The sequence below is a fragment of the Crocodylus porosus genome, unplaced genomic scaffold (assembly GCF_001723895.1).
Source record: "Crocodylus porosus isolate Cpor-Errol unplaced genomic scaffold, CroPor_comp1, whole genome shotgun sequence".
Lineage (NCBI taxonomy): Eukaryota > Metazoa > Chordata > Crocodylia > Crocodylidae > Crocodylus > Crocodylus porosus.
The window spans coordinates 2,308,465-2,320,959 of NW_017728940.1; the positions used below are offsets into that span (position 1 = coordinate 2,308,465).

At 66.3% G+C, this 12,495-nt stretch overlaps 1 protein-coding gene across 1 annotated transcript in view; it reads left to right on the forward strand.

The window, feature by feature from the left end:
• The window catches only part of AHDC1 (AT-hook DNA binding motif containing 1), a 39,938-nt gene that overhangs the window by 18,781 nt on the left and 8,662 nt on the right, over positions 1-12,495 (forward strand). Inside the window, exon 2 of the mRNA XM_019547858.1 lies at positions 11,921-12,089. Within this exon, the coding sequence (XP_019403403.1) occupies positions 11,921-12,089 (169 nt within the window). The remainder of the gene's footprint in view (positions 1-11,920; positions 12,090-12,495) is intronic.

The window sequence follows — 12,495 nt, forward strand, 5'->3', positions numbered from 1 at the left end:
GTGGCCCTGGCCCAAGCCTTGCCCTGCTCGTGCCTGGTTTCCCCTGCCGCCGAAGGGGGCTGCGCGGCTCCAGGTGTGCCGGGAGGGCTGGGACAAGTCCCCGGCTAGCGAAGGGCTGCAGAGAGAGCTAGACCACGCGCGGCCGCTTGGACTGAAGCGCTGAGCTGTGCCCGTCACGGGCGATGAGGGCCATACCCAGCTGATCCTGATGCCTCCTGTCCTCCTCCTCCCTCCGTCCCCCTGGCATCCCCAGCTCTCTTCTCCCCCAACCCTTGCTTGCCCTGGGCTCCGGGGTCCCGACAGCCCCGTGCCAGCTGCCTCGCACCTTCGCTCCCAAACCTCATGTGCGCCTTAAGCAGTGGGAAGAGGCCGGCAGATGCATAAAGCACATGTGAGCGGAGAGAGCCAGGGCTGGGCTGCCCATTTCCTGGAGCAGCTCAATCCTCTGCAGAGCCGCAAGGCCCTCCTGCCTTCCCTGCTCCGGTTCACACCCGCTCTGGAGGGCGGCAAGTCCAGGCCGGGAGGTGCCCGGGTGCACCTGGGCGCTGCGTGGGGGCTGCCCCCTGCGTCCCCTCTGCTGCAGGCCCCGGCCCCGCAGCCTTTCCCGAGCGGCTGGAGAAATCAGACCCCTTTCCCACAGTCGGCTCCCAGCAACTGCCCCCAGCTGAAACCTGAGCCCGAAGCATCTGCAAGCCTCCTGCCCCGGCCGACATTCCAGCTGGGAGCGAAGGCCTCCCCCTCCTTTCACTCCTTCTCCTTCCTCTCTTCCATCTCGCTCCCTCCCATCTCCCCCCCCACCTGCTCTCCACGGATTTTCTGCAGGGCTGATTTGGCTTCTGATTTCTCCGTTCCCTCCTGCAGGCGCCTTTCTCTCGCCTGAAGCCTATCTGGACCTCCTCCATCCTCCTGCTGCCCGCGCCTTGGGAGGGGACACGCAGCATCCCAGAGATGTTGTAGAGTAGGGGGGGTGGACACATGCTCTGGGAAGCTTTGGAGAGCAGGCATCTTCCTCCTCCCCAGTTGCAGAGGCCTCCTTGTCCAGCTCCCAGGCAGGAGCAGGCTGCGCCAGCCTCCGGATCTATCTGAGCATCGTGCTCGGGGCCGCACATGGCAGCCGAGAGCTGGTTTGTGCGTTGCCTGTGCCTGTCCATGCCCCGTGCTGTTGCGCTGAGAGCCCCTTTGGTATGCAGGTGCCCTCTGTTCACCCCGAGTGAGGCTGGGAGCGCACATGCAGCAGGGCCAGGCCACAGCTGTCCCATGCACCGGGTCTCGTCCCGCCTGCCGGCTTTACCTGGCTGAGTCCCGCGCTCCCCAGCAGCCACGTCCTGCATCGTGCTGCCCTGGGCGAGAGCTCCTCTGCTGCGCGCTGGGCTGCAGCCAGCATGAGCTGCAGCACAGTAAATCGTGCTGCAGTCGCCTGCACGAGGACAGTGCCAGGCTGCAGCCAGACGTCGCATGGCCCCCCGGCCCTGGGTATCGTCTCGGGGGGGCATGGAAACTGGAGTAGGGAGAGGCTGCTTCTGCCACAAGACGCTGGCCCCGCGTGGCAGGGAGGCATCCATTCTCCAGCAGGCGCCTCATTCCCCAACAGCTGGACTCGTGGCCAGATGTCACCTGCCCTCCCCGTGCTCCCCTGCTCGTGCTGCATTGCAGTCCTGTCGCAGTGTCCTCTCCTCGCCGCCCTCCCAGCGCTTCTGGGTGCCATCGGGGCCACGTGGCCCGGGGGGCCACCACCCAGGTGTGGGGAGGTTGCCCACAGCCTGCATGGGGGAGTCTGGGCAGTTCTCGCTCCCGCACCCCTCCGGAGCATGGTGACCCGGGAGCACACAGCCTCTCTGCCCAGGCAGCCTGGATCCCAGCAGCTTCATCTTTGGGGCTCGGCATGACAAGCCAGACTGGGCCCCTCATCCCCTGGGGGGGCACAGAGGTCTCCACAGGGCACATGCAGCTCCAGGGGCAGGTGCCCGGCTGCCACGGGCAGCATGGGGAGCACTGCTGGCTCCTGCCCTTGTGGGCATAGCCTGGCCCACTAGCCCAGTCCAGACCTACAGGGAGGAGCTCAGGGGCTGCATGAGCAGCTCCCCCTCAGCAAGTGGCAGAGACAGGTGGGCAGTCAGGACACCTGGGTCTGTTCCTGACCCCGGGCACACAGGAGGGGTCAGGACCGGATCTGGAGTCCGCATCCCACCTGCGCGGTTTCCCCCCCCCCCCGCCCAGGCGCTGGGGTGCGTGGGGGCTCCCTGGCGTCCTGGCGCCCGCGGGCTGCGCATGAGGCATCCTTCAGAAGGAGCCTGCTCTGCCACCGCCCCTCGGCAGCTGCGTTCTCCTCAATTAGAAGAGGTAATGGAGCAATTTATGGGCATCTACAAAGTGATGCCTGACTGACAGGCGGGAGGCAATCAGCACGGGCTCCGCCGGCAACGGGTGCTTTTCCCGTTGCAACGGAGAGCGGTCTGGCAAGAATAATAACCGGTGTCCCCTGCCCAGAGCCCTCTCCCCTGCCCCCCAGTTGGGTCCTGCCTCTCCTTGCACCAGGGCTGTGGTGGGGAATGCAAGCACCAGTCCCCAAAACCAGGGTGCTCTGGGAAGGCGGGTTGTGGCCCTGAGACGTGGGGTAAATGGGACCCCCAAGCCAGGCGCAGCATGCAGACACGGGTACGGAGCACTGTGGGCTCACGTGGCCCACCTCCACCCATCCCGGTGTCTCCTGGTCCAGGAGCGTTCTTGCCACGTCGGGGTGGAGGGCAGCTGGGACCACGCTCGCTGCTCTTGGTGCTGGGGAGCATCCCACAACCCCAGCCAAGGGGATTCATCCCTCCCTGCCCTGTTGTGTGACCACAGCAATGCCGCTTCACTGCTTGAAGCATCAGTTCCCCCCCCTTCCGGTAAGAGCGGCCCCCCATGTGTGCCAGCCACGAGGTGCTATGGCTTGCAAAGTGCTTCAAGGTCCCTGGGCACGGGGCCGTGGATGGGGAAGTGCAAAGTGGTGCTTTCCTCCCCTTCGCACCTCTCCGCCTGGCTGCCGCCTGTCAGACGCCCTGGGCGGCTTTTAGGGGGGACAGGCGGGTCGGCTGCAAGTCCTCCAAAGCCGGGAGGATGGTGGAAGGGCCTCTCGGGGTCACCTGCCCAGATCCTGACACCCCTTCTTGGCATGAGGGAGGCACGGGGGTTTGCCGGCACCTTGCTTTGTGGCCGTGGCGCTGATCCGGGCAGAGCCAGTGGATGTGGTAGTGGCACCTGTCCTCGGTGGCGGTAGCCACAGCGTAGAGATGTAGGGGAATGTCTGGGACCTTGGTTTGATTGGGGAGGCCCCATCCGTGCCACCCTGGAACGTAGCCCAGGGATCTGGCTCAATCCTTGCCACGGGGCCCAGCCCACACCGTTGTGGCCAGGACCTGCTGCCCTGCATGTCTGCACCGCACCTCGTCTGCTGGCGTGGGCAGGGGTAGGGCTGCAGGTGGGAACACCGAGGTGGGGGGCCCGGCCAGGACCCGGGCAAGGTGGGCAAGGGGCCTGTGAGCTCACCTCTCCCTTGCAGCGTGGGAGCTGGGGGGCCGGAGCCCAGGCGAGGAGAGCCGGCCGTCCTGAGCCTCTCCGTGGCAGATGGGGCGCTGTAGCGCGCGCGTGTGTGTGTCTCGCACGCCTGACTGGCATGCTCACTTGGGCGTTATGCTCTCCCTGGGTGTTCACCTCGGCCCCCCACCCCCGCGCCGGATCCAGCGCTGCAGCACGCCTGGGTTGGCAGCTGCCCCGTCGCCCCTCCGAGCCCCCCGCCGCGGCCCAGGTCTCCCAGGAAACTGGATCCGGGGCCAGGAGTTTCCGCTCGCCCCGCTCCCTTGCCGCGGGTCCCGCCCCGCCAGGCCCGTCTAGCCGGTTTCTAAAATTGGACCAGGGAGGGGACGGGCTCTCGCCGTCCCCCCGCTTCCCCGCCTCGTCTCTGCCCTCCCCAGATGGCGCGTGAGTCACCAGCGCCGTAGGAGAGGGGCCCCCGGGCGCCTTGAAACCCTACCTGGGTTCCGGCCGGCTGCCCCCGGGCCTTAAAATAAGGCGGCCCGGTGGGGCTGGTGCTGGGAGCTTGCACCCGGGGTGGGCTTGGCAGGGCCGAGCAGCCCAGGTGCCCCCGCGGGGGGCAGCAGCCTCGCTCCTGGGGACAGCCGCGCGCCCGCACCTTCCCCACCCGAGCCCCCCAGCCCAGGCCAGCGCCGGGGAGCATCGCCTGCCGAGCTCTAGACCTCGGGACGGGCACGTTTCCAGCTGGCGCCTTCCAAATGTTACTAGCCTCGAAGCCTCCAGCCTGCCTGGCGTTAACCCGCACCGCGCCGGCCAGAGGCCTGTGCCGTGCCCGGGGTGGGGGTGGGGAGCCCAGGCGGCTCCGTGCGACGACCCAGCTTGCGGCAGGCGCTGTGCAGGGTGCAGCACGGCTCTGACTCACGGGGCGTCTGCCAGGCAGAGAGCAGGCCCGGCTGCTGCGGGCGCCAGGGTGCCTTGCACGGTCCAGCCCTGGCCCGGGTGCTGCCGTGGGCACCGTCGTGCCGGGGGCCCAGCGGAGGCAGCGAGCGGGCCAGGAGCTGCCGGCAGAGACGAGGGGCGGGGGAACAAAGCTGGCACGGACGCCGGCGGCTAAATTTAGCCCGTTTCCCCACTCGCTCTCCCTGAGCTGCAGCGCGCGGCCGCCGTGCCACTGCTCCGGCGGCCCATCTGTTGGCTCCTTTCGCGAGCCCCCTCCCCACTTGTGCCCCCGCCGCAAGGTGAACGGGGTGGGGCTGCAAATCCTGCCCCCCTGCGCCGGGAAGGATCCGGCCTGGCGCGCCCCGCGTGGCTGCCCCTCCCGCCCCGGCAGGGAAGGCCCCGGGCAGCTGGGCTGAAGGTCAGAGGCGGCCCCAGGCGGGGAAGGAGCCGCTGGCCGGGGCTCGGAGCCGGGCGCGCCTGGACAGCGTCAGGAGGCCGGGCTGGACGGGGGCCGGCGGGCGGCTCGGGCGCCGCGAGGTCGTTCTCGGGGCCTGGCTGAGCCATTTCTCCCCGGCGCTGCAGATGTCTCGGGGTCGGACCAGCTGCCTAATCCTCCCCCACAAGGCAGCGCTCGGCGCTTGGAAATTACCCGGCAGCCCTTGCTCCCGCCATCTGTGCCGGGCACCCTGCAGGCTTCCCAGAAAGCACCGGGGCGAGCCACGCTCGAGAGGCAGAGGGAGAAGCCAAAACGTCTCTCTCGGCCGCGGGGGCTGGCGCGGGAGGGGAGGCCGCTCGCCCGTGCCGGGACAAGCCGTGCGGAGGCCGCCGGGTGCCGCGTGGCCGGGGCTTGGCGCAGCCGGCCACCCGTCGGGGCGGCAGAAAGCCTTGACGCGCCACAGATGGAAAACCCCACCCCGCGAGAGCTGCCACGTCTCCCGCCCGGGGAGTGGGTGTTTCGTGGCTGTGCCATCTGCCTCGCAGCGATGCACGGTGCCGTCCCACCGGAGGTTTCCTTCCGGCCGCCGGCGCTCGGTGCTGGGGGGGCTCCGGCAGCGGGGGCTGGCCAGATCCATCGGCCCTCCCCCCCACCCCGTGACCTCGGGCGTCAGCTCCGGCGATGGGAGCCGAGGTCACTGCTGGCCCCGTAGCTGGCCGTGAGACTCTCCCACCATCTTATACAGGCCAGTGCTTGGTGGAAAGCAGTGGGGAGCGTGGTCACCTTGCACAGGGGTGTAGATGCACATCGCGTCCCAGACGGGGCTTTACAGCTGGAACGGGCTCGTTGCAGAACTGATGCTCGCTTTCCCGGCTTTGCCCCCCGCCAGTCTGTGTCCTGCTCCCGGTCTGACCACGGGTGCAGTTCCTAAAGCCACAGCTCCCAGAGTCCTGGGGCTCGTGGCTGACTCCTAAACGTTCCCCAGCAAACGGAGCCGGCTCTGATGTTGGGGCTCTCCAAACGCCTGTTACGAATGGAGCTGACCAGGGCCCACCATGCGGCTTTGCCCTGGCCAGGGTTAGTCGTGCCATCACCATCGCCATCTCTGCTTTTCTGTGCCAGCCGCCTGTCCTGCTGCAGAGGAAGGCAGGCAGGGGGACAGCTCAGGCTGGGGGAGGTATCAGGCGGTACCCACAGGCGCTGGCAGCACTGAGGGCAGCGAGGAGATGGACTCGGGGCCCGGGGGACTGTCTTTGCCAGAGGGGCCGAGTGAGGAGTGTTGGAGCCTGGTCCCCTCCCCGTGTGACCTGTGAACCCCGACAGCTCCTGGCCTGGGCCCAGGGGCTCAGGGACGGGGAGGGGTGGGTCCCAGTGCCCAGTGACATGAGCAGGAGGTGCCGGCAGAACGCGGGTGGCTTGCGCTGCTCCAAACCCACCTCTCCCAGCCCGGCCAGGGGCAGCCTTGTATCCACCCCATCCGGCCAGGCCCAGCCCGAGGCGCCCTGCAGAGACACCGTCCACGTCCCGCCGGCGTTCGCTCTGACGCCGTCCGCCGTGCCTTTTGCTGGTCGCTGGCGGTGCTCAAATGTGCCCTCCAAGCCTGTGGGTCTCCCCGCAGAGCCCCGAGCTGCTTGCTCCACACCTTTTGTAGAGCGGCCTTGTGGTGCCGGGAGGCCTCACAGCATGTGCAGGACACAGGACTGTGCCCATTTCACAGAGATGAACTGAGGCCAGGCCTCTTCCCCAAGGCAGTTAGGAGCAGAGCGATGAGTCGAGTGCCTCTCTCCTGGCGTCCAGCCCCGTGCTCATCCCACACATCGGAGCCTCCTTTCATTGCCGGGCACCCCGTTGCCTTCCCGAGCAGGCCATGCCATGCGGGGGTGGGGGCGGCCTGGGGAGGGACCGCAGGGCAGTGGGGACCAGGGCTAAGGGCTGGCAATGGGCAGAGCCCCTGTGAGGCACGGAGAGCTGGTGGTGCTTTGCCCGGCACCGGAGAGGAGAGGCCGGGAGGGACGTGGGGGTGAACTGGGCACAGATGGGTGAACAGGGGCCCGGCCCTTCCCTTCCCCAGCACCAGCGGGTGAGCGTGCACCTGGCTCCGAGAACGTCTCGACTAGACTCGGCCTTTGTTCCTCTTGGCTTTGAAGCCTCCGCATTGCTCCAACTATGTGCATGTGCTTCCCTTCACACCCTTGCAACGCGGGACTGGGGCCGGGCCTAGCCAGAGCCAGTGTTTTTCATGGGCTCCTTGCACGGAGCAAACAGAAACCCCGACTGGCAGGAGGCGTGGGGTGGGGGGAGCTCTGCTACCTCCCCCATGGCCTGACGCCCAGCTGGGGCAGACACGGGGCTTCCTGGGGGCTGAGGAACGGACCGGGGCATCCAGGGCTCCGGGGTCATCGTGCCTGCCTCGCTGTTCGGCTTGGCACTCAACCCCTCCCATCTGGGACTCCTGAACAGCCCCCACGTGTGCTGAATCTCACCCCTCACTGCAGCTGCAAGCCCTGCGGCGTCGCCGGGCTCTGCCTGTGGCGCGCCAGGCTGCAGGGCTAGCACGGGCTGATACCCGCTGGGGCAGGAGAGACCTCAGAATCATGTGCTCCTTCTCTGGGTGTGCAGCACCTAGCGCGGCCAGGCCCCGATCCCCAGCTGGGCCCAGTCTGTGCCTCCACTGTGCAGCGGATCAGTGTTGCAAGGAGGGGGCTCAGTGGAGGAGGTCTGGGAGGCCTGGGGAGAGGGCGAGGGGGCCTTCCCCTTGCATCCGGGGCAAGGTGGCCAGAGCTGGGCTGGCGGGCGCAGACCAGGCTGGGGCAGGAAAAGGTGCCTGCAGGCTGTCTGTGCCGCCTGCCTGCCGCGGGACCGGTGCAGCCGCCGTGCCTGTCCCCGTGGTATCGGGGCAGCCCTGGAGGCTGAGGCGCTGCCCCCCATGCCCTGCGGCAGTGGGCTTGGGGGGGCAGCCCATCCCATGCGAGGCTGGTGGAGGGTGCCCCCCCACACGCACACCCTGCCATCCTGGCTGCATCCTAGCTCCCTGCCTCCACCGGCTCCCAGCCGCCTCCCTCCCACCCACGCAGCCCTGGGGACCCCCGATGCCGCCTCCGGGGGGGCCGTGTCCTTCCCAGCATCGCCCCCCTCCATGGGGGAGAGCGGGGCAGCCCCCCCGCAGCCCCAGGCCCAGGCTGCACCGCCTCCCCGCAGGTCCCGGGGGGGGGGACCGGGGTGTCTGTGTCTCTGCTTCCTGCCTCCGCCAAGCCTGAAACTGTTAAACTAATTAAAGATTTTCAGTGGCAGGATTAATCCCGCGCTGGGGGGGGAAGGGGGGAGCTCAGGTAGTCGATTAGTTCGCCAGGCGAGGATATTGGATTTCTGAAAGGCAAGTCAGCACTCTTCGGGGGCTGTTATCTTGCCAAGGCTCCAGGGGTCAGGAGGTGGAAAACAAGAGGTGACTGCAATCTCGCTGGCGCTCACACTCGCGCACGCACACCCGGCATTTCTCCTTCGGTGTCTGTCTGTGCTGATGCCCCCCCCTTCCTTTCTCTCCTTCCCCATGCATCTCTCTCTGTCTCTCTCCGTGCCTTCATCTCTCGCTCTCTCTCTTGTGTGGTCTCTGCTGGTGTTTTGTAACCAGCAAAAAAAAAAAAGAGGTGGGGGGGTGGATAAAAAAGCCCTACCCCTGGCTAACAACCCAGGAATGGCGAAGTCCAGAGCTCCTAATGTAAAACATGTGGCCGCTGCCTGGGGCTGAGCAGAGGAGGTGAAAGTGAACATTGTGTGGAGAGCATCTGTCTCCTCCGCGCCCCCACCCCTCTCTCCGGGCCCTGCAAACCCGGGGCCCCTGGGCTTTGCCGGGGCGGGAGCGTGCCGTGCCCCCCTCCCCACGCCTGGCGGGCAAGATGGCGTGCCAGGGGACCGGTGTGGCGATGGGGGGTGGCGGGGTGCGTCCTCGGGGTTGAATCCCAGCCACCGCTCTCCAGTTCCAAGCAGGTCCCATGCCCCGGGAGGCAGATGCGGGTCTGGAGCCACTCCCCCCCCTTGCACACATATGTGCACATGTGCATGCACAGGCTGAATGGGGCGCAGTGACTGAGCCCTTCTAGCAGGCTGCCAGGTGGGTGCCCCATTGGTGCGGCCTCCCCCCATGTTCCCAAGCCCCTTGGTGCCCCCAAGCATCCTTCTCCAGGGCAGGGAGTGCTTCCTGCTCCGCTCCTCCCCAGCCACGGGCTGAGCCTCCTGGGGAAAGGGCTGCAATAGCCGCCAGGCAGCCACGGCGCAGGACCCCACGCCTGCCTGCGTGGTCTGGGAGCTAGCTGGAGTGCGGGTGTGCACGTGGGTGTGTGCACCTTTGAGAGTCTGCGTGCTTCCCTCCCTCCGTGTCCACGCGCGACACGGCGTGTGCTGCTCTCCGTGGGTGCCTGTATTTCTGCGGGTGTGTTTGCACCCCTCTGTAACCCTGTGGCTGTCTGTGTTGTGTCCCTGTGTATGCCAGGCTGGGACTTCATGTGTGCGCCCCCGTGCACAGGGGTGTCGGTGAGCCAGTGTGTGCACATGTGGGTGTTACTGTACGTGTGCCTTGCAGTTGCTGCATGCATGTCTCCAGGAGCCCGTGTGTTTGTGTGTGTGTTAATGTGTGTGCCCTGTTGTGAGTGTGTGTTTGGATGCCTGCCTGTTTGTGCATGTTACTATGTGTGTCCTCTGCTGTGGCTGTGTTGGTGTCTCGAGAAGCCTGCGTGTCTGTCCACATGCGTGTGTTCCTGTGTACCCTGCTGTGATTGTGCGAATGTGTGTCTCTAGGAAACCACATCTGTGTGCCTGTATGTGTGTTATTGTGTTCCCTGCTGTGACTGTGTGTCTCCAAGAACCCACATGTTTGTGCACATGTATGTTACTATGTGCCCAGTTGTGACTGCATGTATGTGTGTGCCTGCAGTAGCCTGTGTGTTTGTGCACATGTGTGCGTGTTACTGTGTGCCCTGCTGTGACTGTGTGTGTCTCTTTGTGTCTGCATGTTTGTACACTTGGGTGCGTGTTACTGTGCATTTCCTGTTGTGACTGTGTGCATGTTACTGTATGTGTGTCTGCGTGCTTGCACACATGTGCATGTTTGTGTGCCCCGCTGTGACTCTGTGTGTGTCTCCAGGAGTCCGTGCATTTGTGCACACGTGTGTGTTGCTGTGTGCACTACACTCCCTGTGCACCCCAGGGCTCCGTCCATCTCCGCGTGTCTCCTGCACGCACAGCATGAGTGCCGCGAGCTCGCCTCCCCCGGGCCAGCCCCTCTCCTCCTGCTTGTCGGTGTAAATCCCGAGCGAGTGCCCTGAACCCGAAGCAGCTGCTCTGGATTGCTGCTGATATAACACAGGCCAGGCCCCGGCCCCCCTCCCCAGCCCCAGCCCCAGCCAGGGCTCCCAGTGCCTGCACTGGTTTTCAGTCTCTCCACGTTTCAGCCGAGTGAAAAGGCAGAGCAGTGTCTGTGAGTGTGCCTGGGTGTGTGTGTGCATGTGTGTGTGTGCGGCGGGGGGGACTGGGACCCAGAGGCGGTTCTGGAAAGCCTTCTGTGCACTTCCTGCCTGCTTCGCTCTCCTCTCCAGCAGCTCTCAGCTCCGGGCGCATTAGCAGATGCATCAGAGACTAGACCGGTCTTTCTAGTGCATATTTTCCTGTTCCTCGTTGCCCTTCGGTGTAACCCAACACCAGGCAGGCAGCACAGCAGCGCAGCTCTCCGCTGGGCTGGGGGGGAGCTGCCTGCATTTCCGTGCCAGCTCCGAGACCAAAGGCTTGGAGCAGGGGAAGGGAGAGGGGGTGGCGATGGGGGGAACATGGACTGAAGAACTGACAGGTTTGAATTCTCCTTCCCTGCCTCCTTGATAAGTTGTCACGCTAATCCTGGCACCAGGAACCGGGATCACGCAGAGAATATGTGTGCGTCTGTGTGCCGGGGGGGGAGGACACATTTGCACAAGCTCAGGGTGGTGGGGGGGAACACGTACACTCACAGACACACACCCCGATGAGCGACAACAAAGATCCAGAGCCGGGGACATGCTGTTTCTCTCTCCCGCGCTCGCTCGCACACGGCGGTTGGGGAAAGACACACGCACACACCAGGCGACGGAGTAGGAGGCACAATCGGCGAGGCACACAGGCAGGCAAGCCAGCCAGGAGAAGCTGGCAGAGACACACAATCACACGCACAAAGAGAGGCAGCGCGGCACAAAGAGAGAGAGAGAGAGAGAGGGAGGAAACGCGGGCCAGGACAGCCCAAAACCGGGGCTCGCACGAGCACACGGAGACCCGCACACGCGTGTGTGTGCATGCACAGGGCACGGACCCAGCCAGGCACACAAAGGACGCAAAAAGCACAACCCAGCTCAGGCAGGCAGACACACACGCCGCCTGCCTCCTGGCAGAGAGAGCCCCGGGTGCAAGGTCTTGCTAACGCAGGGCTCAGAGCCAGGCTGAGCTCTTCCGGGGCCAGAGAAACCCGGAGTCAGACGGACGGACACTGGACACACGCAGGAGACGGGGCTGGCTGGGCGGGCACGGAGAGGAGCAGGAGGGCACGCGGGGAGCACCCTTCCCCTTGCAAGGACCCTACAGCCAGAGCCACAGCCGTGCTCAGGGCCAAGCCACCCCCAGCTGACACTCAGGGAAGGGGACGCCATCGCCCCCGGAGCCTCACCTGTCAGTCCTCTCCTGCAAAGGCGGCTTAGAGGGGGAAAGAGAAGCTTAGACAACCCGACAGTTGCCGACAGCTGGGTAGGCGTGAAAGCCGGCGCTGCTCTCGGTGCCCGTGCGCACGCCGCCAGGCTGAATAACCCTGTGGGAGCCCGCGCTGACGACACCGGAGCCGAGCACGACTTGGTGCCGTGCCGGGCGCCGGGCTGCGGGGGGCATGCAGCCCCTCGCCAACGCCCCCCAATGCCCGCCACCGCCCCGAGCCCCTGGCGCATGCCGATTCCCCCCAACATGGCATGCCTCGCCCCTGCCCCTGCCTCTGGCCTGACGCGCCCGGCTCGGTGTGCTTCCATTTTGCAGATGGGAGCTCGGTCGCCTGCCAGCCCATCGGCCTGGAGAACGGAGCCAGCCCGCCCGCCGAATGGTTCCAGCGCGCCCAGGGCTCCGGACCGCGCCAGCCCGGCAGCGAGGCGGAGGGCGGCGAGAGGAGCTTCAAAGTGAACCTGTATTGCAAGCACTCGAGGCCAAGGTAATGGCTGCTGGGCCTATCCACCCCCCACACCCCTTCCCTCCACGCTGTGCCGGGCACTGGGGAATTGCAGAGGCTGATGCCATCTGCAGAGGGCCCGGTGGGGGGTCGGCTTGCCTCCTGGCATCCCCGGGAAAGCTGGCGGGTCTTGCTCCCTCCTCTGTATTTCTGGCCCGGCTGGACCCCTGTCTCTGTGCCTGCCCGGCCTCTCCTTGGCCAGCCGGGCCGCGGCGTACGGTGGGTGGTGCCCACAGGATGCCAGGACTGAATGGGCCCCTTGTGTTTCTCCTCCCAGCTCTCCCCTCCGGCAGCTGAAGCCAGGCTGGGCCTGCCAGGCCGGCCTCCCCCGGGGCACCTGCCTTCGCCCTGCCTCAGGCATTTTGGTCTCCACTGCAGCTGGGGGGGG